We start from the raw sequence: 26,770 nt of genomic DNA, 5'->3' as shown, positions 1-26,770 counted from the left end.
TTGTAAGTATCAATATTCATGATTTCTTAAGTGAAAAAAATATATATATCTATTCCCTTCTTCCTCACTTCTGCCTGAGAGGGCCTAAAAGCAGTAATACCCCAGTATCAATAAGCACACTTAGTTCTAAGGGCTTAGCTTCTAAATGCCATTTTCCAGTAAAAAAAACACAAAAGAAAACAAGGCTTTGGAGAATTTGTTGACTCCAGGGTAGGAGTAACAAATGTACAAAACAAGCCTGGAAAATTATTGTGCCACAAAAGTAAGGAAGTGCCCAACATGCAGGTCAAAGGGAGCCAGGTGAAGCTAGCCAAATCTGATGCTTTGAGCATCAAAATAAATAAGGATGGGGAAGAAGAGAACAATATCCCATGCAGAAGTTCAAATAAAATATGTAAATACACTAATGGAAAGGGAGGTTAACAACCAGAAATGTGCATTGTGCACAGTGACTTCCAAGGAGTACAGTATGGAAAGGGGGAAAAAGACTAATTTTACTGTTGAGAGATGTGTAAATGCTGCTTTAGGCAGTGATCAAGTTTAACATACACGATCATAAATTATGTTTGTAGTCTTACCCCTGTTATGATGTGATGAAAGTGACACTTTACCTCAAAACCCCATGCCCTAGTCTAATCATGAGAAAAACATCAGATAAATTCCAGCAGAAGGGCATCCTACAAGATACCTGACCAGTTTTCCTCAAAATTGTCAAGGTCACCAAAAACAAATAGAGTCTGAGAAACTGACACACGGCCAAGAGGAGCCTAAGGAGAAATGCCAACTGCACGTAATGTGGTGTCTTGGAAGGGATTGTGCAAAGGAAAGGGAATTAGGTAAAAACTAAAGAAATCTAAATAACTATGGACTGTAATTAATGTTAATGTATCAATATTGATTCACTAATTATAACAATGTATGATAGTAATATAAGAGGTTAATAATAGTGGAAACTGTGTGTGTGTGTGTGTGTGTGTGTGTGTGTGTGTGGTTGGGAGGGTACAGTACATGGGAACTTTGTACTATCTATACTCAGTTTTTCTAAGAATCCAGAACTGTCCTAAAAATTATCTAACTAACCAGCTAATTAAATAAGTAAAAGACAGCAATGGATTATTACTTCTTGAACAAAAAGGAATGCATAAATTCATGCTGATAGTAAACAAGGAGAGCCCTTCTCTACAAAAAGCAGAATCACCTGTAGTAAAGGTGGAGCGCTTGAAGGAGTTAGGGGTAAAAAAATCTACAGTTTGTAACCGTCATTGTAAAGATCAGTTGCAGCAAGGATCTTCAGTGGAGGTTGAATCATAGGTAGAGTTTGATTCGGAGAAAGACATTTGCTTGATGTCAAAGTATCTCTTCATAGACTGCCTATTAGTTGCAAGTGGTAAGATACACGGTGGAGAACCTGGAAAACACCTTGATAGGGTGATAAAGACTAATGTCAACTTATGGTGGATAGACAGACATCCTGAACCTCCATACACAATATCCCGAGACAGACACAACTTCACTTAAGTGGTTGTTTTGGCAGAGAATGCATAACTTGAATCCAATTAGGAGGAAACATCGAAGGTCGACGTAGGAATTTGTATTTGAGGAAGATTGTTTATAAGGGGATGGATTGCTTTGGTCAAAAGCATAAGCCCTCTTGATCATAAAGCTGTTAAATAATTAAATGCAAATATTCCAGACTATGATTTTTTAAAATTTTTTTTAAAATTTATTTTTGGGACAGAGAGAGACAGAGCATGAACGGGGGAGGGGCAGAGAGAGAGGGAGACACAGAGTCGGAAACAGGCTCCAGGCTCCGAGCCATCAGCCCAGAGCCTGACGCGGGGCTCGAACTCACGGACCGCGAGATCGTGACCTGGCTGAAGTCGGACGCTTAACCGACTGCGCCACCCAGGCGCCCCCAGACTATGATTTTAACTATTATATTTATAAATTAAAACATTATCACAACAGAAAGATTTATTTAAACACGAAGACATTAGCAGTTTCACTTGTAGTGGCAGGAAAGAATACAGGGAAGGGAGCGGGCCCAGAGTGTGGGGTGGTAGCGGAAAGAGAGAAAGGGCTCTTGGCTGAGGATTGCCAAATTGTTCATTTAAAAAATAATTATTTCTAATTTAACAGACACACAGCACTTACTTTTCAACAGGTGCTGTTCTAAGCGCTTGTTACAAATTGATTTTTAACGGGCAATTCAGTAACTGGCCTTTGTTTCTCAAAACACAACATAGTTACGATACTAAATAATATTCTCTTACGCACTTAAGGCTCTGCTGCAGTGATTGTCTCCATGGATAGAAGAACGTGAACTTAAAATTACTGAGTGGTTTTTCGTAGAAATGCCGGCAACCCTACTTGGCGGTAACAAAGGTTGAGGCCCCTTTGAAAAGCCTGATTGATGGTCTCCTAGAAAGTCTCAAAAGCATCGCGCTGAGAGCGGCTTATGCATCTGGGATGCCAGGCACTCGCGTTCTCTTTTCCTTTACGGATGAATCCCAGAGTAGGGTCACTGACGTTTTCAGCCCAAGTTGACAGTTCTAAACCACTTCCCCACTCCAGATCTGGGAACTAGTTAGGGTTTACGTTTGTCACAGCTAGTGTGTCTCTCATGCAATGAATTCTGGGAGACCAAGTCTCCGAGCGCTGAGTCTACCAGGCCCGGTGCGAACGCTGGACTTCAGTTCCCACAATGCCGAGCGCAAATCCGTAATTCCTGCCGGGGTAACAGCGCGGTGGCCGCCATCTTGCGTACGGCGGTGCAGCTTGCCCAGATGCTGAGGGCTTGGGGTTTAGTTCCTCTCTGCTTTGGGGCGGTGTTTGCGCGTTGCTTTTACCTTTTCAGATGTTCGTGTCTTTCTAGACGAGGATTTTATTGGGAGGTAAAAGTCAATGCAGAGCTGTAGTGTAAGGTGAGTAAACACCCCATTTTAAGTAAGGGTGGGGTAGTGACGGTGACGTTTGTCTTTTTTTTTTTTTTTTTTTTTTTTTTTTTTTGGGCTCTCGTCTGCTCTTGGCTGGACCCTTTTGATTAGCCCGGAGTGGACCTTTGAGTCTCGGAGATCTCTTGAATTTCTGACAACCCGAACAGCCTCCATTGGGACAAAGACCCCGGCTGACGCGCTTTTGCCCGGGCTGCCCTCTTTAGAGGTCAGGAGGCCATGGGACTCAGGTTGTGTATAGGCCACGCCGTGTTAATGCAACCGCTTGTTGTTCTTTGAGACTTTTATGATATTTCGAAGGAGGAAATGAGAAGCGGAGAGATGGCCGGAGGCGCTTGGAAGGGGGGCCGTTTCCAAAAGGACGGCGTTCTTTGCAGTTGTATCATCTTCAGTCTCTGTAGGCCTACCTGTATCGTTTAGTTCGTCTTTTTTGCCCCTTTTCCTCTCTGTTAGAGGAACACCAGAGAGAGGGCAGAATGAAGAAGTATGTAAAACGGGCTTTGGGATCGCACTTTTGAGGGCCCCTAAGTAATTTCAGGGGAAGCAGAATTTATCTTTGAGATTGACCAAGCATGTGGAAAAGATCAGCGCTTTGATTTGGGGAGTTGCCAGATTTCTAAACGTAATGTGACGTGTTTGAGTCACTCTTAGTGCAACTGAAGTTTGTTTATTTTTCTTTTAAATTAATGCAGTACAGCCGGTTGGAAACCACTTTTACACTAACAGGAGTAGGGTCTGTAAAGTCTGGCATTTCAGGTAACCTAACATTTGATTGCTAAGGAGACGCTGAGGTTTGAGAGCTGGATCCATTTACTCCCAAAGATGTAGTGATTTTAAACAGTAAGGGTTTAAAATGCCATTTATCACACCATTCTGGAAATGTGTCAGTTTGGCTGGCAGATTTACTCTCCATCTTAGTACACAATTGTGTATATCAGCAAATATATATTACTGATTTAATTTTCCAAACTTAAGTTCTTTAAGTTCAGAAATGCATCATTTCCATCAAAGGTGAAATACACCTTTTTTTAAAAAAAAGATAACTTACTTACCTTCAGTGAGACTCACCCCCCCCCCCAAATCATTATAACAATACTTAAATAGTAAGTAGTTATAAAATTACAAGTTTGTAAGTTTTATATTTTGGGAAAATGTTACCATTATTTGTGTATATCACACATTCAAATGTCTTTTCTGTTTTCGTGTTTCTGAAAAACTTTTGTTTAGATTTTTAAAATATTAGCTAATAATTATGTGATTTATTTGTTCCCCAGATGCCTTATGGTGAAATTGAAGCAAAATCCTTGGATCATGGGGAAGAACTAACAAGTGAACCATGCTATAAAAAATTGAAGTCAGCTGAAGAGGCTTATGTTTTTTCCCACCATGGTAGTGCTGATTTTCACAGAATCCAAGAGAAAACTGGGAATGATTGGGTTCCTGTGACCGTTGTTGATGTCAGAGGACATAGTTATCCTCAGGAGGACAAAATCAAAGCTACAGACTCCCCGAAACCTGTGCGTGATGAGGTGCCTGGTAATAATAGACCAGATGTTATCGAATCCACTGATGCACAGATTTTACAGGATACAGGTCCTCCGTTGGTATCCACAGATGATGAGATATATAGCACAAGTAAAGCATTTATAGGACCCATTTACAAACCGCCTGAGAAGAGGAAATGTAATGAAGGGAGGAATCAGTCAGGCACTATCAATGGTATAGCTGACAAAGGACAAGACACGAAACAGAAATTTAACTCCAAAGAATCAGAGCTTGACAATGAATTATTCCAGTTTTACAAAGAAATTGAAGAGCTTGAAAATGAAAAAGATGATTTGGAAGGAAGTTGTGAAGAACCTGAACCCTCTGAGGAACAAGTTACTGCCTGTCATCAGGGCCATAATAATGATCTGTTAAAATCTGAAGAAGGAAAGAAAAGAGATATTAGTACTGTTCTTCAGTCACATTGTGGTTATCCACAGCACATGGGAAACGAGCCAGGCAAATATCCTTGTAATGGACAAGTAATACCTGCATTTTGTGATGATTCGTTTACTTCCTTCAGGCCTGAGTGGCAGTCAGTACATTCTTTTATAGTACCCCCCGGTCCACCTCTTCCCAGTTTTAACTATCATTTAAATATTCAAAGATTCGATACTCCACCAAATCCACCATCAAATATTTTCCATGCCCAAGATGGTTCTCAGTTTCAAAATGGGTATTATGTAAATGGTTGTCACGTTAACTGGAACTGTTTGACTTTTGATCAGAACAATGACTATGTTGATTGTAGTGAGAACACCAGTAGAGATCATTCCTCTACAAATGGCTACGGTGTGCAAGATGGATATGTGAGTAATGGTTTCTATGAAACCAGTGAAGGATGTTGGAAAGATACTTCTATGGACAACCATCATGGAACACACAGGCTTATGAACCAGCAGTTTCAAGAGGAAAAGTTAAATAAATTGCAGAAACTACTTATTCTTTTAAGAGGGTTGCCTGGTTCTGGGAAAACAACGTTGTCTCGGTGAGTAAAGGATACCAAGTAAATACTTGGTAATTCATTACTTAAAAATCATAGATGATAGTTGTAATCAATGACAAATGATTTCATGTTTCTAGCAGAAATTTTAATTTGTTACACTTGAGCATGGTATCTGATGGTGTAAATATTTAAAAGGATGTTTCCTGATGGAGTAAAGGAGAATTGGCATGTAAAGATTCTGCTGAGGGTTTTAAAAATAGATACACCATTGTATAATTATGACAGTGATGTAAGTAAATGCTATTTGAGAACTGTATTAGCCTTCCCTTTTTAAGTCAGATTCAAGAAGAGCTGGACTCAGGCTTTTGATTTCGTTTTTTCAAACTTTATGGCCTTGGACAAGTTTTGCTATTTGTTAATAGAATGAGTAATACTTATTTTCCTGAAATAATTGTGAGAAGTAAATGAGATAACCCAAGGAAAGAAGGTGTGGGTGTGTTTTAAGCACTGTGCTGCGTTCATATCGTTGATTGACAGAGGGAACCTTTTGATTTCTTTACGTTTAAGGAGTCTGAGGTGAGCAGTACCTGAGTAAAATGGAGTTACAGCTGGTGATATATTATTGAATGACAAAATGTTTCAAATTCTTGTTTTTGTTTACATTTTTAAAAAAAGAATATTGATGCATTTGATTTCATTTGTGAAATGAAAGCAGTTGTGAAAAATAACACAAAGAAAAACAATACAAATTCTTTGCAGTTTTTGTAGGATGATTCAAGATGTATGCTAGGTAAGGAGAAAAAGAAAACTTGATGTCTTGGTGGTGAGGATAAAGAAGTCCAAAGAACCATTATATAAATGTTTTGTATTTTCTTGCAAAACAGTCTGAATAGAAGTTTCTTCAGAAGCAAGAAATTAAAGATTAAACTTATGGTACAGACATTTATTTTAAGCTAGATCGTAAGCTGTGATCTTTGTAAATGAATTTAAATTTAGGTCTTTGCATTTCGATTCCTTTTATTTTAATGAAGATTTTGTAGAGAAGATGAGATTTCAACTCTTTAGAAAGTACAGAAATTAAGAGTGAAGTCTCACGAACATGGGCAGTCTCCTAGATTTAGAATATAAGACCAGAAGAAAGAAACAGTTGCAATTTGGAAATTGTATGAAGGGATCTCCTAGCTAGGGTCACCTGACTATGCATGGGTATAGAATAAATTTAAGGAAAGATGAGATTTGAGATAACATTGGAGTATGTTGAAACCGAAGGTGAATAAGGTATGTGATAGAATTTCAAGGAGGAATAATTATAGTTGGAAATGATAGAGGTGATTATATATAATATGCATATTTGAGGAATTAGGTGTATAGGAGTGGATGTTATAGTAGTAACAACCATTTGTGTCATGATTTACAATTTACAGAGTACTTTCACATATAAAAATCTTGTAAGATTGGTTGTGTTATTTTCATAGAAGGAGCAGAGGCTTAAGAGAATAGGTTCAGGTTAAAGGGCTTGGGAGAAGTTACAAAACCTGGGACAAGATCAAACTATGGATATAAATGATAGCGTGTTTCTTCTCTGCTCCTTCACTTTAATATCTATTGCATGCAGGGCCCGATACCTGACTCCTGACTTTAAAAAGCTTATTTAAAAGAAGCAAACGTATCTGTTTAGGTTACCACCTTTTTTTTTTTTTTATAAATGTGTGTTTATTTACTTATTTTCTTTTAATTTTTTTAATTTAATGTTTTTATTTATTTTGAGAGAGAGAGAGCACAAGCAGGGGAGGGGCAAAGAGAGAGAGGGAGACACAGAATCTGAAGCAGGCTCGGGGCTCTGAGCTGTCAGCACCGAGCCCGATGCGGGGGTTTGAACTCACAAACTGCGAGATCATGACCTGAGCTGAATGGGACACTTAACCGACTGAGACACCCAGGAGCCCCTAGGTCACCACTTTTTTTTTTAATGTTTTTATTTATTTTTGAGAGAGAGACAGAGTGAGTGAGTGGGAGAGGGGCAGAGAGAAAAGGGGACAGAGGATCCAAAGCGGGCTCTGTGCTGACGGCAGAGAGCCCCGTGCGGGACTTGAACTCATGCACTGAACCACAAGATAATGACCAGAGCTGAAGTCAGATGCTTAACTGACTGAGCCACCTAGGTGCCCCCAAAATGGGCTTTGAAGAAAGAAAGGTATTCAAGTCCCCTTCTTCCTTCATTTAGTCCTTGCCCACCTCTCCCATCTTCATGTCCTTCTGTAGTTGGATTAGCACCTGCCGTCTATAGCAGGAGACAGAATACCTGTCCATTTATTGTTGTCAGTATTTATTCAAAGGTTCTTTTGAATGCCTCTGCCTTTTGAGGTTTTGGTTTGTCATCCCAGCCCTCAGTTATCCTTCTGAACTCATGTAGTAATTCTTTACCAAATTTTTTACCTAATTGTTTACCCACAACTTTGCTAACAGATTTTAATGAAATAAGTTTTAGATTAAATTCTAACACAATTACAGAGTTTAAATATTTATGAATAAGCTGGTGCAAAACAGTTCATACCCCTTTGTAGGTATGTGGAAGTGCTAGCTCTTTGTCCTTTTAGGAAAACTTTCGGTGCTTTGATTAAAGGTTTATTTCAGGCAGAATTCAACAATTTCTAGATGTGGAATTTGTTACCATTGTAATTGCCATCAGCCAAACAGAATCCTCTGGAGTCAGGGATTGGACACAGGACCATTTAGGGATCAAGCTTTGGGTGTCATTCCTAGGGGTGTGGACTATAGACCCTGTTCATACAGGGGAGGAAAGTTGAACCTAAGATATTTTAGGTAATATGCATTTCTTCTACTCTACTGGTTTCACTAATGACAGCGAATGTATTTTCAGAAATGGGCAACTAATTTCATTATTATATTAGCAAAATGTTGGGAGTTGATAAGAGATAAATACTGAAGCACTTTCAGAGAGGAGGAAAGATGTTACACTGGTGGTTTTGAAGATGGAGGAAGGGACCATATGGAGGTGGGTGGCCTTTAGAAGCTGGAAAACTTGGCGAGGATACAGATTCTCCTAAGGAGTCTCCAGGAGGAATGCCAGCCTACCCACATTTTGATTTTAGCACAGTGGAGCTGAATTCAGGCTTTTGACCTTCAGAATTATAATATAATACATGCTGTTTTAAGCCACCAAGTTTGTGGTAATTTGTTATAGCAGCCATAAGGAATTGTAGGGTTGTTTTTTTTTTTAAGTTTTTTAATTTATTTTGAGAGAGAGAGAGTGTGTGTGAGTGGGGGAATGGCAGAGAGAGAGAGAGAGAGAGAGAGAGAGAGAGAGAGAGAGAGAGAGAGAGAATGAGAGAGAGAATGAATCCCTAGCAGGCTTCCTGCTGTCAGCATGGAGCCCAATGCAGGACTCAATCCTATGGGAACTGTGAGATCATTACCTGAGATGAAATCAAAAGTCCCACGATTAAGCTTAACCAGGTGAGCCACCCAGGTGCCCCAAGAAATTGCAGTTTAAAGAGAAATGGGAAGAGCTTTTTTTTTTCTTCCTCCCTGCTTTTGGAGGAGATCTCAGTTTAAATTCCAGAGGAAAAGATTGACCTTTCCTTATGTAGGTATCTGTTTTTTTAAAAGAAAAAAAATTTTTTTGATGTTTATTTTTGGGAGAGAGAGAGAGAGAGCGTGTGAGCAGGGCAGAGAGAGGAGACACAGAATCCGAAGCAGGCTCCAGGCTCTGAGCTGTCAGCACAGAGCCCCACGCGGGGCTTGAACTCACAAACCGTGAGATCATGACCTGAGCGGAAGTCGGACACCTAACCGACTGAGCTACCCAGGTGCCCCTAGTAGATACTATTCTTAATTGAAAGAGTGTTTAGAGAGTGAAGTGCCCCAGTGAAGTGGTTTGGGGATAAGGGTATGCAGGGCCACCCTGCAGGGATAAGGGAATGCAGGAGATAAAGCATTCATGAAATGTCAGTTCTACTCAGATTTTTTTTGGAAAAATCACTTCTGGTCGTAAATGCACATGGATTATTAGAGAAAATAATGTATAGTTATTAGAAAATTTAAAAATAAATTATGAAAATTAACTCATAATAGGCCACTAGGGTTCCCAAAACAGTTAAGGAACGGGATTCACTTGTTCCTTACTTAAGTGAAGAATTATAAGCACAGACTGCTAGTTATCTGTGGCTGTGTAACAAATTACCTTATTAAAAACAGTTAAAGCAACAAACATTTATCATCTCACAGTTTCTGAAGGACAGGAGTCTGGGTGCAGTTATCTGGGTGCCTCTGGGTCCAAGGTCTTTAACAATGCTATTGATTAAAGTGTTGGCTAGGGTTCTGTTCTGATCTGAAGGTTGGGGTGGATCTGCTTGGAAGATCTCTACTGAGGTTGTTGACAAGGCTTAGTTCCTTGTGAGCTGTTGGGTTGAAGGCTTCATTTAGTTGCTGGCTATAGGCTGGAGACCTCCCTTGGTTCTTTTCTCCTTGTGATGCTCTCTATTCACAGCTCTGATAAGAGAAGGGGAGCCAGCTTTGAGCCTAAAACATAAGTCACTTTTTTCTATAATCTCAGAAGGGACATTACATCAACCTTGCCATATTGTGTTAGAAGCTGTAGTCACTGACTCCCACCCACACTAAAGGGGAAGGGATTATAGGAGGGGGTGAATACCAGGAAGCAGGCCTCATTGTAAGCCATTGGTTTTGTCTCTGACACTGCTATGTAACTCCAGGAGCCTGACTTCTGAAGTCATTTTTTTTTCTGGATTTATTTAATATCAAATTGGCAAAGTTGTCAGGAGAGTTAAATGGGGTCATAGATATACATAAAATGCTCGTAATATAGTAAGTTTTCAAAAAGATGGATATTCTGGAAAATACAAATCAAGTAGCCAGTGAGTTCATACCTGATTTTTTTTATTAGATACTTGATTTTTCAGAATTCTAAGTTTTGACATTTGGAGGATTCATTTTAACACCTTACTTAATGTGTGAAAGTTCTAATAGAATCTGACCATAAGAATTTTGAAAATGTTAATATTTTTAAGTAACTTATTTTTGGTTCAGATGATTGATATGGCATCAAATATATCCAAATAGATTATAGGTAATTTTTTATATAAGTCCCCAAAATAAAGCTTCACAGTTTGAGGTAATTCAGGGAATTTTTAAAAGTTGCATGAACAGTCTGGGAGGAAAAAGTCTCTCTCCAAGCTAAAATTATTTGCTGTAATTATGATTTATATATTTAAGATGTTCTTCATAGAGGTTTATTCATGTTTGATGTTTACTTGGTTTAATGGTGTAAGTTGATTTGCTATCTCCTCCCCTCTCCACACCCCGCCACCTACCTTTTTTTGTGGTTAAAACATTTCTTGGGTACAAAAGCTATTATACGTTTGTAGTATGGTATTATTAATATCTGAAAAATCAGTGCTAATAAAAGAATGGAAAAAAATGAAACAGGATGTCTAAGAAAGGTGGTATCATTTTTCTGATATTGTTGAAAATAATTTGATATAATAAGGCTGATTATGGTCAAAATTATTTTTAGATGATTGAGCTTTGGTTTGGAATGCTAATATTGTAGCATTTTTATATTCTGGGTTGTCTGTATAAACAAATAAGATGCCAATTATGTTAGATAGTATATTTTGGAAAAATCATGGCGACTTAAAAAAGAAATCCAACTCCAGCCTCGCAAATAACTAACCATTTAATTTCATTTGCTTTGTTTGAAGTAATTCGAACTATAATTTCTATAATTGGAAATGCGTGTTTAAATTTTTTTTATTTTTATATCTGCACTTTTATTTTTATTATAAAATGTACAAGCATACCTTGTTTTATTGTGCTTCATAGATACTGCACTTTTTACAAATTAAAGGTTTGCAGTAACCCTGTGTCAAGAAAGTCTTTTGCTCCATTCTTCCAAAAGCATTTGTTCACTGAATGTCCTTATGTCACTTAGCAATTCTAAGAATATTTCAAACTTTTTTATTTTTAGTATATTTGTTATGGTAATCTGTGATTAGTCATCTCTGATGTTACTATTAAAAAATTTTGTTTATGTTTAATTTTGAAGGAGAGAGAGAGACACAGAGTGTGAGTGGGGGAGGGGCAGAGTGAGAGAGGGAGAGACAGACCCGGAAGCAGGCTCCAGGCTCTGAGCTGTCAGCACAAAACCAGATGCAGGGCTCCGGCTCATGAGCCGTGAGATCATGACCTGAGCCGAAGTCAGATGCTTAATTGACTGAGCCATCCAGGCAACTCATATGTTACTATTATAATTGTTTTGGGGTGCCATGAACTGTGCCCATATAAGATAGGGAACTTAATTGATAAACATTGTATTCTGACTGCTCCACCAGCCTGCTGTTCCCCCATCTCTCTCCCTATTTTCAGGCCTACTTATTCCCTGAGACACAACAATATTGAAATTAGGCCAGTGAGTTACCCTACAGTGGTCTCTAAGTGTTCTAAAAGGGAGAGTTGCACGTCTTACTTAAAATCATAAGCTGGAAGTGATTATGCTTAGTGAAGAAGGCATGCCAAAAGTCAAGATGGGCCAAAAGCCAGGCCTCTTGAGCCAAACAGGCAGCCAAATTGTGACTGCAAAGGAAAGGTTCTTGAAGGAAATTAAAAGTGCTACTCCACTGAGCACACAAATGATGATAAAGCAAAATAGCCTTGCTAGTATGGAGAAAGTTGGAGTAGTATGGATAATAGATCCAACCAGCCACAACATTCTCTTAAGCCAAAACCTAATCCAGAGTCCTCACTCTGCAGTTCTGTGAAGGCTAAGAGAGGTGAGGAAGCTACACAAAAGTGTGAAGCTAGCAGAGGTTGGTTCATGAAGTTTAAGGAAAGAAACTGTCTCCATAACATAAAAGTACAAGGTGAAGCGGAAGTGCTGGTGTAGAAGCTGCAGCAAGATGTAGCTAATTAATGAAAATCTAGCTAAGATAATTAATGAAGGTGGGTGGCTACACTAAATGACAGATTTTCAGTGTAGACAAACATTCTTTTACTGGAATAAGTTGCCATCTAGGATTTTCATAGCTAGAGAGGAGAAGTCAGTGCCTTAGCTTCAAAAGACAGGCCGACTCTTTCTTGTTAAGGGCTAACACAGCTGGTGACTGGGTTGAAGGCAATAGTCATTTACTATTCTCAAAATCCTAGAGCCCTTAAAAATTATGCTAAATGAACTCTGCCTGAGCAGACAGCATGGATGACAGCATGTTTGTTTACAACATGGTTTACTGAATATTAGAAGCCCACTGTTGAGATCTATGGCTCAGAAAAAAAGATTCTTTTGAAATTATTACTGCTCACTGGCTGTATACCTGGTTACCGAAGAGCTTTGGTGGAGATGTAGAACAGGATTAATGTTGTTTTCATGCCTGCTACCACAACATTCATCCTTCAGCCTGTGAATCAAGGAGTAATTTTGACTTTCAAGTCTTATTATTAAATACATCTTGTAAGGCTGTAGTTGCCAAAAATAGTGATTCTTTGATCAAAGAAAGTTGAAAGTAAATTGAAAACCTCCTGGAAAGGATTCACCATTCTAGATGCCCTTAAGAATATTCATGATTCATGGGGTCAAAATATCTATATGAAGAGGAATTTGGAAGTTGATTCCAACCCTCACGGATAACTTTGGATTTAAGACTTCAGTGGAGAAGTCAACTGCAGATGTGGTAGAAAGAGCAAGAGAATTAGAATTAGAAGTGGAGCCTGAAGATGTAATTGAATTGCTGCAATCTCATGATAAAACTTTAAGAGATGAGGTGTTTCTTATTATGGACAGCGAAGAAAGTGGTTTGTTAAGATGAAGTCCATTAGTGAAGATGCTGTGAACATTGTTGAAATAACAACAAAAGATTTAGAATATTCCATAAACTTAATTGTTAAAGCAGTGGCAGGTTTTGAGTGGATTAAATCTGATTTTCACAGAAGTTCTGTTGTGAGTAAAATGCTATCAAACAGAGAAATTGTTTACAGAGACGTTACAGAGAAATTGTTTACAAAAGGAAGAGTCGATACAATACAAAATTGTCCAGTTTTAGAGAATTGCCACAGCCACTCAGCCTTCAGCCACCACCATCCTGATCAGTAGTAGCTATCAAGATTGAGGCAAGACCCTCCACCAGCAAAAAAGATTACAACTCATTGAAAGCTCAGATGATGGTTAGCATTTTTTAGCAATAAAATATTTTTGAATTAAGGTATATATATATATGTATTGTTTTTTAGTAATAATTTTTATATGCCCTGGGAAACCAAAAAATTAATTTGACTCCCTTTATTGTGGTGTAGAACTGAACCTGCAATATCTCTGAGGTATGCCTATTTACAGGTTTACAATAAGCTGAGGAAAGGAGGGATAGGTTTGTCTTAATAGTTGGAGTCCTTCCTATTCCTTTGATTTGGAGGTATGTGTTCTTGAATCATCCCATGACAATACTCTTATTTTCAATCCCTTCCACCACTTTCCACTCTCTTCTCATCTAAAAAAATTATAAAATGATATCCACTTGCCTAATGGCTGAGAGGGAGGAGAGAAACAACAACAACAAAAAATTCTATTATTGTTGGATCCAAATTATATTCACTGTTTTTTACCTTTTCTCAGCACCCCCCGCCCCAGTTTAATTCATGAGTCACTGGTTTGGAGAATTCTCTGACAATCTGAACACTAGTTAATCTCACTGTGCCTAGAAATTTAAGGTAGTATCATATTGTGAGAACAAAGTTTGATTATCATTGACTTATTTGAAGAGTGTGTTTTTTATTTAGTAATTGACTTCATTTAGTAATTTAATCTCTTAGCAGATTTAAAGTTTGATTATACTTTGGAGGATTACATGTTATTTCACAACCTTAAGCCTCAAGCTATTTCTGACTTCCACTTTTAGGTCATATGTATTTGTGCCTTGTGGAAATGAGTTTATCAAAGCTATCTTAGGTCAAATAAAGTTTTCCCCAGATGAATTGCTTAGGCTTATTTGCCTTTTAGGTTACTTACTGCACTAAATTTAGGCAATTTTAGAAACTATAAATACAAGTTCACACTAAAGTTAAAACATGGATAATAGTTAACATAATTTGGGGATTGGTTGAAGAATGTTTTTAAAAGTGGTGATACAAATGCCACCTACAAACGTTACTGGTTGTAATTGTATAGATTTAAGTGTGAAGTGATGTTTGAAATCTGAAATCTGCTCCCGTGCTATTATGTTTGCTATATATTTACAGGTAAGTACCAGAGATTCATTCCTGTGTGGCTTATTTTTGATGGTTATAAATTTTATAAATGGCACCTTATGATTTCTTTTATTAACAGAATTCTGCTTGGTCAGAGTCGTGATGGCATTGTGTTCAGCACTGATGACTATTTTCACCATCAAGATGGGTACAGGTATAATGTTAATCAACTTGGTGATGCCCATGACTGGAACCAGAACAGAGGTTTGTTTTGGGCCACGTCTTTGGGATGGAATATTTGACTAGGAGAAGACTGAGTTTTTATTCTCAACTTGACTTTTACCAGCAGAATGACTTTGGCAAGCCATTAAATAGCTTTGAGACCCAATTTTTTCATCTGTTAGAGGCAATGATAGTTATATTTGCCTTACTTGATCAAGGTTGTTATGAAATTAGAGAATTTAGAAAGGTATATTTTGTAAACTGTAAATAGTGTACCAGTATAGGCTGGCAAAATAGAGATGCGGGTTATTTTGATAACCTTTATTTTATACCTAAGGAATAAATTTCAAAGAACTCTTGAAACTGTTGTATATTCCCAAAAAGTATTTTTCTATGAATAATGGCAATGTGAAGTCTTCATATAATACCTTTGAATATTAAAAGTTTTTCACATTGACATTATTCTACAAAAAAAAATCTACTTAATACATTTTTTAGAAGCACATCAGTCAGTTTTTTCTCTTTCTAGATTGGTGGTTCATAACATAGGCACACATATTTTGATTTGTAAAGTTTATCTTGAGAGAGAGAGGGAATGTGCGTGCACATGTGAGCTGGGGGAGAGGGTGGGCAGACGGAGAGGGAGAGAGAGAATCCCAAGCAGGCTTTGCACTGTCTGTACAGAGCTCGAAGAGGGGCTTGATCCCATGAACCTGAGCCAAAATCAAGAGTCAGAAGCTTAACTGACTGAGCCACCCAGGCACCCCTCCTGGGGACTTAAAAAAAAAAAAAAAACTTATGAGTTAATGTTAGCTCCACAGATTGTGGTTTAGTTCGCCTGGAGTGGATCTGAGCACTGGTATCCAGATGCTAGATACCAGATAACTAGAAAGTTATCCAGATACTCTGATGTTGCAGTCAAGATTGAAAACTTTTGATCTAGAACTAGTAAGTGCTTACATTATAAGTTAATTTCTTTTTAAAAAGATGAAGAATGCATTGATGATTCATTGTTTCTATTTTTATTTTTTTTAAGTTTATTTAGAGAGAGTGAGCAGGAGAGGGAGGGGGAGAGAAAGAGAGAGAAAATCCCAAGCAGGCTCCACACTGTCAGCATGGAGCCTGATGCAAAGTTCCATCGCATGAACCATGAGTTCATGACCTGAGCCAAAATCAAGGGTCCGACACTCAACTGGTTGAGCACCCAGGTGCCCCACAAATTGTTTTTTATTATGAAAAATTTAAACCTAGAGTAGAGAGATTACAATGAACACCATACATCCATCACTCAGAATTATTATTAGTTATTGAGATTTTGCCTTTATTGGCTTTATCCTTTTTGTTTTAACCCCCCCCCCCCAACTTTTATTTGCTAAGGTTTTTAAAGTACATTGCAGACATCATATTTTATGCACTTCAAATGAACTTTTTCTTAATGGCATCTTACTTAATTGCAATGCCATCATCACACTTAAAAAAACAATTTCTTGACATCATGTAATACTCACCCTGTAATGAAATTTTCCCTGTTGTAAGTATTTCTTTACGGTTGTTCTCTTTGAATCAGGGTACAAGCTAGTTCCTCGCAGTACATTTGGTTTTATGTTTCATTTAATTATGTTAATCTGTATCCTCTTTTAGCCCTTCTTTTTGTCTTCATAACATTAATTTGTTGTAGAGCTTGGTTATTTGTCCTACAGAATGTCCCATATTTTGTAGTTGTCTGCTTCCTTGTGGTAACTATTTAACCTGTTCTTTCTCCTGTGTTTAAATAGAGGTTAGTTCTAGACAGGAGGATTTGTTAGGTGTATGTATGTATGTATGTATGTATGTATGTAACCATATGTCTAGTTGTTCCAATTTTAGTGATGCTAAGATTCATTAGTAGCTTCAAAGGGGCAGCCTACTCCATTATCAAGTTCTCCATCAATCTTTTATCTAATGGTTTTATCCAATAGTGAATTGTTTCCTTACTGAAACATTTTCCTTAATGAAGCCAGTATACCTTTGGTGGACTGTGAAATTTGTGTGGAACATTTTTTTCTCTTTGCAGTACTGGTCTAGAATATTACATTAAAATGTTTATGTCATGTGAGTTATACTTGCTGAACAAAGAATAGTGCTTAGATAAAGTGCTGGCTTTATTATCAGTATAACATAAATGTTTTCAAGGTAATGATAACTAACAGTCATGACTTAACTTAGGACTAAATTTCTCTTTTTAACAGATGTTTATTGAATATTTTTATTTTTTTAAGTTTATTTTGTGTGTGTGTGTGTGTGTGTGTGTGTGTGTGTGAGAGAGAGAGAGAGAGAGAGAGAGAGAGAGAAAGAGAGAGAGAGAATCACAAGCAGGCTCCAGGCACTTAGCAAGGAGTGAGAACACTGACTGAGAGCCTGTGCATGCATGGGGAAGGGGCAGAGAGAGAGACAGAGACAGAGAATCTGAAGCAGGCTGTGCACAGAGAGCCTGATGCAAGGCTCATGTGGGGCTCATGAGATCATGGCCTGAGCCGAAGGCTTAACTGACTGAGCCACCCAGGCACCCCTATTGAATACTTTTTTTTTTTAATGTTTATTTATTTTGAGAGAGAAAGAGAGGTGGGAGGGGCAGAGAGAGAGGGAGAGAGAATCCCAAGCAGGCTCTATGCTGTAGCACAGAGCCCAGTGTGGGGCCCAAGTCCACGAACCATGAAATCATGACCTGAGCTGAAGTCAAGAGTCAGACCCTTAACCGACTGAGCCACCCAGGCACCCCCTTATTGAATACTTTTAAATGCCAGGTACCATTCTGGGAATATCTGTCTGCTTCATGTGTGTGTTATTAGAAGACTCTAAATTCATGTTAGATTGTCTGTAAATTAAAAACCTCTCCAAGGTGTCATTACTGTTTCTTAAAATATGGTGGTTATTTTGTTTAAGAAATGACTCTCATTATTTGGGTATTCAAACATTGTTTACTTAGGAACTGTTTTTTCCTGGAGTGTACTGAAATGTGGTATTACATGATGCCTTTTCATTGAAAGAGGATAATCTTCCCATTCTTGAAATCAGAGATTTAATTTGGTTATTAAACTCCTCTTCTGGAATGTAACTCCTTGGAGGTGATAGCCTAACTATTAGACATTTAAGATAATTAGTTTAGTAAGTTTTTTTTTTAATGAAAGATTTGATCACTGTTTATGATTTGGGATAGAGCAATGGGAGATGATAGCATTTTGGTAGACTATTTATGACCCAAATTCAAAATTTCTTTTGTTAGAGACATCTTCTTCCAAATATGTATTCCACGACAGTCATTACTACTTAACCTTTGGAATTGTTTGTCCTTAGACATCTGTATAAATGTTTTCATCATGTAGAACTTAATGTTTTGAATTCTAAGCACCAACAAAACTTCCATAGCATTGCCTTTTGTCTCAGCCTTTTAAATTTTATTGTAGGTTCTTAATTACGTTTCTTGTCGGTTTACACTTGGGGTATGCACACTCTTGTCATTAACTGTGGCTGTGATTCTTACCTCATGGGGAAGAGATCGCAAAGGGATAGGGAGCTGTAGCTTAGAAAAGTTCCATGTGATCTCAGCTCCTAATTCGAGAATTCTAGTCCTAAAAAATATTTACAAAGTCAGTTAACTGGTATTTAGCTACTTGGTATGTAAAGTTTTGCTGGCAAGTAATAATATATCCATAGCATTCTTTTTTTTAATTTTTTTTTTTTCAACGTTTATTTATTTTTGGGACAGAGAGAGACAGAGCATGAACGGGGGAAGGGCAGAGAGAGAGGGAGACACAGAATCGGAAACAGGCTCCAGGCTCTGAGCCATCAGCCCAGAGCCCGACGCAGGGCTCGAACTCACGGACCGCGAGATCGTGACCTGGCTGAAGTCGGACGCTTAACCGACTGCGCCACCCAGGCGCCCCTATCCATAGCATTCTTTAAAAAAAAAAAAAAACAAAACCCTAAGTTTCTTATTTCAAAGGCATTATTTATAATTATAGAACATTGGGAAATAAAGATAAGCATAGATTGCTTATATTCCTGTTACCCTCAGATGCCCACTTTTGATATTTAGTAACTCTCCCTGGATCTCTGTATTTTGACCAAAATAAAGTCATACTTACATATTATGTTATAATTTGCCATTTTTAGTTACCAGTTTTCATCTTGCCATGTCAGTAAATCTTCACCTCTTTTCATAGTCAGACTGTATTCAGTGTTTCCTCTAAATGAAAGTTAGCTCTAGACTGAAGGCTTCCTTAGCTGTAAGTTCAACAAAATGTTTTCCCCCAAATGTTCTTTACCGTTAGTTTGTCAAAACCAGTATCCGATCTAGAGAATACACATTGTCCGTGGTTATGTCTCTTAATTCCCTTTTAATAAATGTGGAGTCCTTTTTTTTCATGGCACTGACTCAAGAGGTTGCATAATTTTAGTTTTAAGTACAGAGATATAGAAAATTTCTTAATATGAATGTTTACATTTTATTTTGTATATTTTAACCTAATAGTTCTCTGGTTTTTGTTTTTGTTTTTTAAATTTATTTTTTATTTCAGCAAAACAAGCTATCAATCAAGGGAGATCTCCAGTTATAATAGACAACACTAATACACAAGCTTGGGAAATGAAACCATATGTGGAAATGGTAAATATAAGATATGAGAGAATTTTAATATTTTATACTGTCAGTTTTTTCATATTCTGAAATTTTGGTTGCTTTGATATGTATTATATACACATTTGTCCCTATTCATTTACTTAGTTTTTAAAACCTGGGAATAGTACTTATAAAGAAATATGTTCATCTTGTTAGTTTTGCCTGGACTTGAGGATAGTAATTTGAAATTGTCCAGTTAAGTTGTCTTAGTATATTTATAGACCATGTTATTTAAAAGTAGAATTTTTCTTGGTAGAGCAAATTTAGAAGTATTGTCTAAATGAAACTCCTAATTATCTGCCTTCTTTTTTACTTTAAGAAGTATTCTCTGGGTTTTTGTTTTCTTCCTTTCCTTTGTGTAGGCCATAGGAAAAGGATACAGAGTAGAGTTTCATGAACCTGAAACTTGGTGGAAATTTGATCCTGAAGAATTAGAAAAGTAAGGCACTCAAATTGTTTTTGAATCCTTATCTTTGAAAACATTTTTTGAATCTTTCTCTTTTTTTCTTTCTTCTTTACCCAATTGCTTCACTAGCTTTTGCTTGTCTTATGTTTGCTGCTTGTGAATAGGGACTACTCACTTTCTGTTAAGAGAAGCATTGACTTCAAGGCTTCTTGGGGCACCTTCCCTTGGTAGATTTTATTAAAGTTTCCTTGTTAAGTGTGTTACTTTTTCTTATGTGAATTCCTACCACTGTTTCATAGTTTATTGAATGCTAGTGGAGATCCAGAATACTTTCAAGAAAAAGAACTTTTCCTCTGGTGTTTAGTGAGGCCACTTATCTGCAATACCCTTCAGACTTCTCTTCCCATTTTAGCTCCCATCTCCTTTTTACCTGGGGTTTTCGGCTCGCTCTCTCTTTTTCATCTTTACTACTACAGATTCATAATCCCATAACCAAGATCCTTGTAATCAGTATGTTTAGAATTCAGGTTTTGGTTATTTTTGTTTGTTTTTTCAAGAAAGGTGATACAGTGCGTATATGCAATCATCATACGCTTAGCAGAGTTTGGGGCAGCGTGTCATAATCACAGATCTTAATTTTTCTGTGGCAAATCATGACTAGTCCTGTAATTAGATAAGAAAGATTCTGCATAATCTAATGTTTGTTGTACTGCCAGATGAGTACAGGTTTGATTAGATTTTGCTGCCGTCTGAGTCAACATAAGACTGAGTTTTCAGAGCATTGTCAGTTTCAAAATTTGTGGTGAGGGATTGTGGATTTCAACCCTGGCCTTCCATTTGTGTTTACCTTGATCTCTCTCCCCTCATGTCACTGGTTTTCCTATGACTGTTTTTCTTTCTTTGTTTTTTATTTCCTCTCTCTGCTTTTGGTAACAACTTCGAAATATAATTCACATACCTTACAATTTACATATTAAAAGTGTACAATTCATGGTTCTCAGTGCAGTGGACTCTTGAACAGTGAAAGGGATAGAGGTGCTGACCCCTGGTATAGTTGAAAATCCACAGATAATGGAATTTTGATTCCATTTTTGATAATGACTTTTGATTCCTGCCCTCCCCTCCCCCCCAAACTGCTTGTAGCCTGCTGCCTTACCGGTAACATAAACACCTAATTAACACCTATTTTGTATTTTATATATATTAGAGAAAAGTGTTATTAAGAAAGTCATAAGGAAGAGAAAGTACACTTACAGTACTGCACTGTATTTACTGAAAAGCCATATGTACGTGGATCTGCACAATTCAAACCTGTGTTGTTCAAGGGTCAACTGTATATTCACAGAGTTGTGCAGCCATCGCTTCCTTTTTTTTTAAAAACCATTTTTTTTTTCCCCACCTCAGCTTGCCCTCTTCCAGCTTAACGCTATTATTCCGTGTATGATGTTCAACTAATTTCTTACCTTTTATTCATTTGGTTACCCCTTTTCCCTTTCTGATTTGCATACTGTGATCATATGTAGATAAAACTGATAGATTTATTAATATTCAGTATTGTTTGCTTGCTTCTCTGTGTGTATTTCACCTCAAGTAGAAGAGACAAGTTTAAGAGCTAAAGCTGTTTGGGTTATGCAGAATAAAAGAATTGATGAAATACAAATACAGTTAGGCTTCATTAACATTTGAGGGACTGTTGAAATTTATTAGAATTCTTAATATAATTGACTTTATAAAATAAAGTGAGCTTAATTGATGTCTAGTATAGTTTGACAGATTTTTTTTGGTAAGTTGATTGAATTACCAATTCTGACATCTTGTGGATTTAGTTATATCTTGCCATTTCAACCTCATCCTTCCCCTCTGGCCCTTTTTTTTTGTCTTTTAGTCCTTTTTGCTTTCTCTTCTCATCTTGACCATAATAGCAATAGTTTTAAAGCATAAACATTTCCTTTGTGTCCCTTTTGTGGGAAAAATTAATTAACATTAGTAAATCTAGAACTATAACCTTAAATGTAAAATATGTTCTTGTGTGTTTTGCCATATCCAAGTCAAGTTACAGAAAACTACAAGGGTAAAATGTTAAAAGTTTTTTGAGGGTCAAGAGTAATTTTTAAACCACTTTTTGTTGTCGTAATTAAACTCACAAAATTATGTAAAATGTAAATATACAACTTAACAAATTTCCTGTAAGGTAAATATTCATTTAACCTTACCCGCATTATAAGAATATTATTAACACCTCAAAAGTTCTTCCAATTCCTTTTCCTAGTAACAGTTTCCTGGTAATTACTTCCCTTTCTTTAATGCATTTTATTGTTTTGTTTTTTTTTAATGAATCTTTTTTCTAAAACATCTTTTGCCTAACACCATGGTTTAATGCTTTTTTCAAATTTTATATAAATAAAATACAATGTATATTCATTGTGTCTAATTTCTGTCACTCAACATTTTGTTTTGTAAAATACGTCCAAGTTGTTTTATCTCTAATAATAATTTGGTGTTGATAATAAATTATAAAAATACAGTAGGAAGTGTCCTAAAATAACTTAAAAAGTGATAAATATTCATATGACTTTTGTAAGTCCTAGAAGCCCACTCAATTCCTCTATAATTCCCAAAACACTGTCTTATAATCTTTGATTTGTTATTAGAAGCCAGGGGGGAGATTAACTCCATGGTTCAGCAAATTGGTAGTTAGTTCTGTGTGATGAAGATACTATCTTTTAACATTTTGTTGTGATTTATGGTGTCTTTCAGTATTTTTAAAATATTGTTAAAATTTTTGAGAGCCAGTATAAATTTTTTTTGTCCAAAATGTGTGTGAATGAGGTATATCTTTTAGTGTTTATTTGTAAAATATAATTTAGAATCTGTACTTTGTTACCCTAAAGAATTAAATCCTTTTCTTTTTTGGTAGGAGGAATAAACATGGTGTATCTCGAAAGAAGATTGCTCAGATGTTGGATCGTTACGAATACGAAATGTCCATCTCTATTGTAATGAATTCAGTGGAACCGCCGCACAAAAGCACACAAAGACCTCCTCCTTCACAGGGGAGACAGAGGTGGGGAGGATCTCTAGGCTCACCTAATCAAGTCTGTGTTACAAATAATCATTAAGTTGGCTATTTTCAGCTAACACATTTGTTGCTTGCCCTTGAAAAAAATTAGTGAGCCTATCTTGAAGTTTAAATAGTTTCAAATACAAATAAAAAAAGACTACGTTGTCCCACAAGGGATGTTCCCAGCAAGTTGTTTAAATCCTAAAGTGTAAATAAAAATTATATAAAATGGTTTTTTAAATGTTTTTATAGTTTTTTTGTTGTAATTCCCTTGGTTATTATGAAAATATCTGAGTAGTGTGGGTAGGACCTAGAATGGTTTTTCTACAACTGAATTTTAAACTAATTTTACCTATTTTGTAGATAATGTTGAACAGTTTTATAGCTCATATCTAAATCTAACTTTGTATAAAATGCTAGTAATTTTCCTTAACTACCTTTCCTACATTTAAGTATGTAAGAAATACTAACTTTTATAGACACCTCAGTTGATTCCTCTATTCAGTACACAAGTAAAATTATGTTTCTGTAGATTCGTCTGTGTGACAAAAATATTTATAAGCTAATTAGAGCATATTGCTTAAATTCTCCCTTAAATACTTTATAGCAGTAGGTATGTCAACCACCTGGGTGGTTTTCTCCACAATATACATATTCATAATATATCATATACATATTCATCACTCTTCTCAAACCATTGCCCTGCCCCTTCACACTCCCCAGTTCTGGAGTGGATAAATAGGGAAATCACTGTATATTTAGAAAAAGCTCTTCAGGTTATTCTGATAATAAATCACTTTTCTGTATTTAATTTAACACAGTATAATTCTAATATTAAAATTTTTTGGACAGGTCCTTAGCATTAATTGTAAGAAGATTTGTCCTGTAGGATATTTTATTTCTTCTGGTTTTAATTTTTCTGTAGGCCACTGTATGTCTCACTGGAGAGTTTTCTTTGTTAGATTGTGTTCTGTCACTTAAAATTTAAAACCTGAGATGGAATTCATTTCAGAGATTTTGTAATTCATCCTAATCTTTGATTTGCTCTTTTTTTAGGAAAAAACCCCAGCTAATTACATGCTTTTTAAAAAATAATGTTTTGATCCTTCAAACGTTTTACATAATATTTCATGGTCCATTAACTGACTCCTAAACCAGCCCGTCCTGAACCTAATAATCTGCCTTTATATGTTATTTAAAACCATTTGCTGTTCTTTTCAACTTTACTTTAAATGTTATCCCAAATCTATATATTACTTTTTAAGTAATACTAAGTGCAAGGCACAAAACTAAATATAGCACTCTCAACAAGGTCTGTTTTACATTGCCTTTTGTGAGATAAGAATATGATTTCTATTTATTTGTACTATTCAGTGCTGTTTACATTTGAAGATTATCTTGCTCTATTTTGTTTAACACGTGTGTTTGTATGTATTTGTTCATCTTAACTAAATGTGATATAGTAGGAATATGCTAACCCATGTTTTGTGTGTAAATGTATATATATTTATATATATACACATTTTCTTCATCCAGTATTTTCACGTATTTTTTTTATTTAAGGGTAACACTTCTTAGTATTTGGGCTTGTGTTTCCCATTATTTTATTTATCATGTAAGTTAGCACATTTTGAGAACAGTACAGAAGAATTTAATTTGGGGACAGATGAAAAATCTGTTAGATATATATACTATGTGTTCCTTTCCTTCTGTCTTTATAAAACTGTTGAGAGGAATAGTGCTGTGAATCTATAGATTTTGATTAATAGATGCTTAATATCTGTTAAACACATTTTCAAGGAATTAGAGAATCGCCTTTGAAAGATTAACATTATAAGGAAGTATGTTCATGTTAGTAGCCTGAAATAAATTTCCAGATTTTATAATGGATCGATTTCATCTTTTAGTACTTCTGAGTACTTAAATAATCATGTAGAGATCATTAATCATTGCTGATTTTTTAAATTATAGATCCATATTGAGGCAGGAGAATTAAATTCTGAAAGACTTTGAAGTTTTTTTTTTTTTAAGACAAAATTAATTTAATAGTTCCACCAAGCGTATTAAATCAGTAGTTCCCCCCTTAGCATTCTGGCTAATTTTTTTATTTTTTAAGCAATAACAGAACGAGCTATGAATATGCAATAAAAGATTCCATAGTCACTATTAGAAGTCACTGCTTTGATGTTAAAAATCTATAAAAATATGAAATTTACTGATTAAATATTTTCATCAAAATTTCTCTTCTATTCAGATATTCTTTTTTTTTTTTTAATTCAGTTATATTCTTAATGGAATAGCCCCCAGTTGGCTATGCTATGAGTAGTAGGTCTCTATCCCAAAGAATAAAGGAGGCATTGGTCCTCATATTTAAATAAGGTAAAATACATTTAGTTACACAGAATGCAGCTTTGTTTTTTCATAGGCTTGGTGTAAAAATACTTTTCCTTTTAATAAGCAGATTTATAATTTTCTATATATCATAATCCTGCTAACAAAAATACTTATGTGGTAATTCAGTCGAAATTCTGGTACGGATTTTTAGGTAGGTAATCTTTATTTTCAGTGTTCACTTTTTCAAAAGAAATGTTAACTTTTTAATATTTTATGTCTGTTTTAAAGTAAGATTGTTTACAAAAGATTGGGTTGTGTTCTGTTGGAGCAATAGGGTGGATTTAAGTATTTGAAGTTTGCTGATTTCTTGTCTAATTAATATAGATTGTGGAATTTTCTAGTTTTATGTATAGGTAAGTTTTGAAAGAATTCATGATTTCAAAGGACATGAGATACTTATTTTGACCAAATTCTAGTTTTTGTTATTGCAGAAATATCTGATTTTCTGAGTCTAGTTTTTTTAAGTATTTATAAAGAAAATTGCTGGTGTTCTCTTCAGAAAATGTTGAAGAAATGTTAATACATTAGTGCCTTGACTGGATGGTTTTGTTGTCTTCATTGAAGTTTTATGTAGTATTCTAACATGAATGCAGTAACTGAGAATTCATTATTAGGGCTGAAGATTTGTGTGTGTGTGTTTTTAACATTTGCAACCCATATAAATAGAGTAACACCTTAATCTAGAATCATGACAAAGTATAGTTTACTTTTGTTACAATGATCAGTCAGAATAAGTATTTGGTGGTAGCAGAAAAAGCAGGTTGAGTTACTGGTTTTTGAAGATCAATTTTATAGGTTATAATATATAAATAAAAATTTTTTTTCACTAAAATTGTTAGCTGTAATTCTTGTGAATTTACAGAGGAAGGTGGGATTATATTAAGGGATAAATGAATATCTTCTTTGGTAATGGTTTTCTTTCTCTTTACTAATTAAAATTGGCATACCAATTTTTATTTTATTTTTAAAATTAAGGTTACCGTTAAACTAATTGCCCTCCTTATTTGTATATCAGATTTTTCCTTAAAATAGCCTTAGAATGGTAAAAAGTACTATTAAGTTTGTTGAAATAGGTCTTCAAGGAGGAGTAACTCTTGATTTTCTCCTGTGTCTTTTGATTCCTTTTTTTTACATTGCAAAGAAACATTTAAATCAGTTCAGCTGATTCAAACTGCTAAGTGTCCTGAGTCTAAAAAATTTTCATTTTTTGCATGTTTTATAAATTGCAGAGCAAGCCTTGAGAAATTTATAATTATGATTTTTGCAAAAACTTGTAATAGAATGGCTATCATTTACCTCAGTATCTTTATTTAGGCTATAGTAAAGGGCATAATTTTTGTAATAGAATATACATTTGTAAGCTGAATTTTTA

At 35.9% G+C, this 26,770-nt stretch overlaps 1 protein-coding gene across 4 annotated transcripts in view; it reads left to right on the top strand.

Moving 5' to 3' along the window:
- The first annotated feature begins 2,728 nt into the window (after nt 1–2,728).
- LOC122481236 (NEDD4-binding protein 2-like 2) overlaps nt 2,729–26,770 on the top strand; it is a 73,680-nt gene continuing 49,638 nt past the window's right edge. For 2 of the 4 annotated variants that reach the window (XM_043576521.1, XM_043576532.1), the window contains exons 1-6: nt 2,729–2,924; nt 4,229–5,487; nt 14,798–14,922; nt 19,437–19,525; nt 19,900–19,976; nt 22,861–23,007. In XM_043576521.1, coding sequence (XP_043432456.1) covers nt 4,229–5,487; nt 14,798–14,922; nt 19,437–19,525; nt 19,900–19,976; nt 22,861–23,007 — 1,697 coding nt within the window. In that variant the 5' untranslated portion in view covers nt 2,729–2,924. Of the gene's footprint in view, nt 2,925–4,228; nt 5,488–14,797; nt 14,923–19,436; nt 19,526–19,899; nt 19,977–22,860; nt 25,935–26,770 lie in introns of those variants that run through there. The other 2 variants (XM_043576554.1, XM_043576543.1) reach the window with 2 other exon arrangements.

Source organism: Prionailurus bengalensis, chromosome A1 (genome assembly GCF_016509475.1).
Source record: "Prionailurus bengalensis isolate Pbe53 chromosome A1, Fcat_Pben_1.1_paternal_pri, whole genome shotgun sequence".
In the NCBI taxonomy this organism is placed as follows: domain Eukaryota; kingdom Metazoa; phylum Chordata; class Mammalia; order Carnivora; family Felidae; genus Prionailurus; species Prionailurus bengalensis.
Note: the sequence above shows the minus strand (reverse complement) of the source record. Positions and strands in the feature narration are given on the sequence as shown.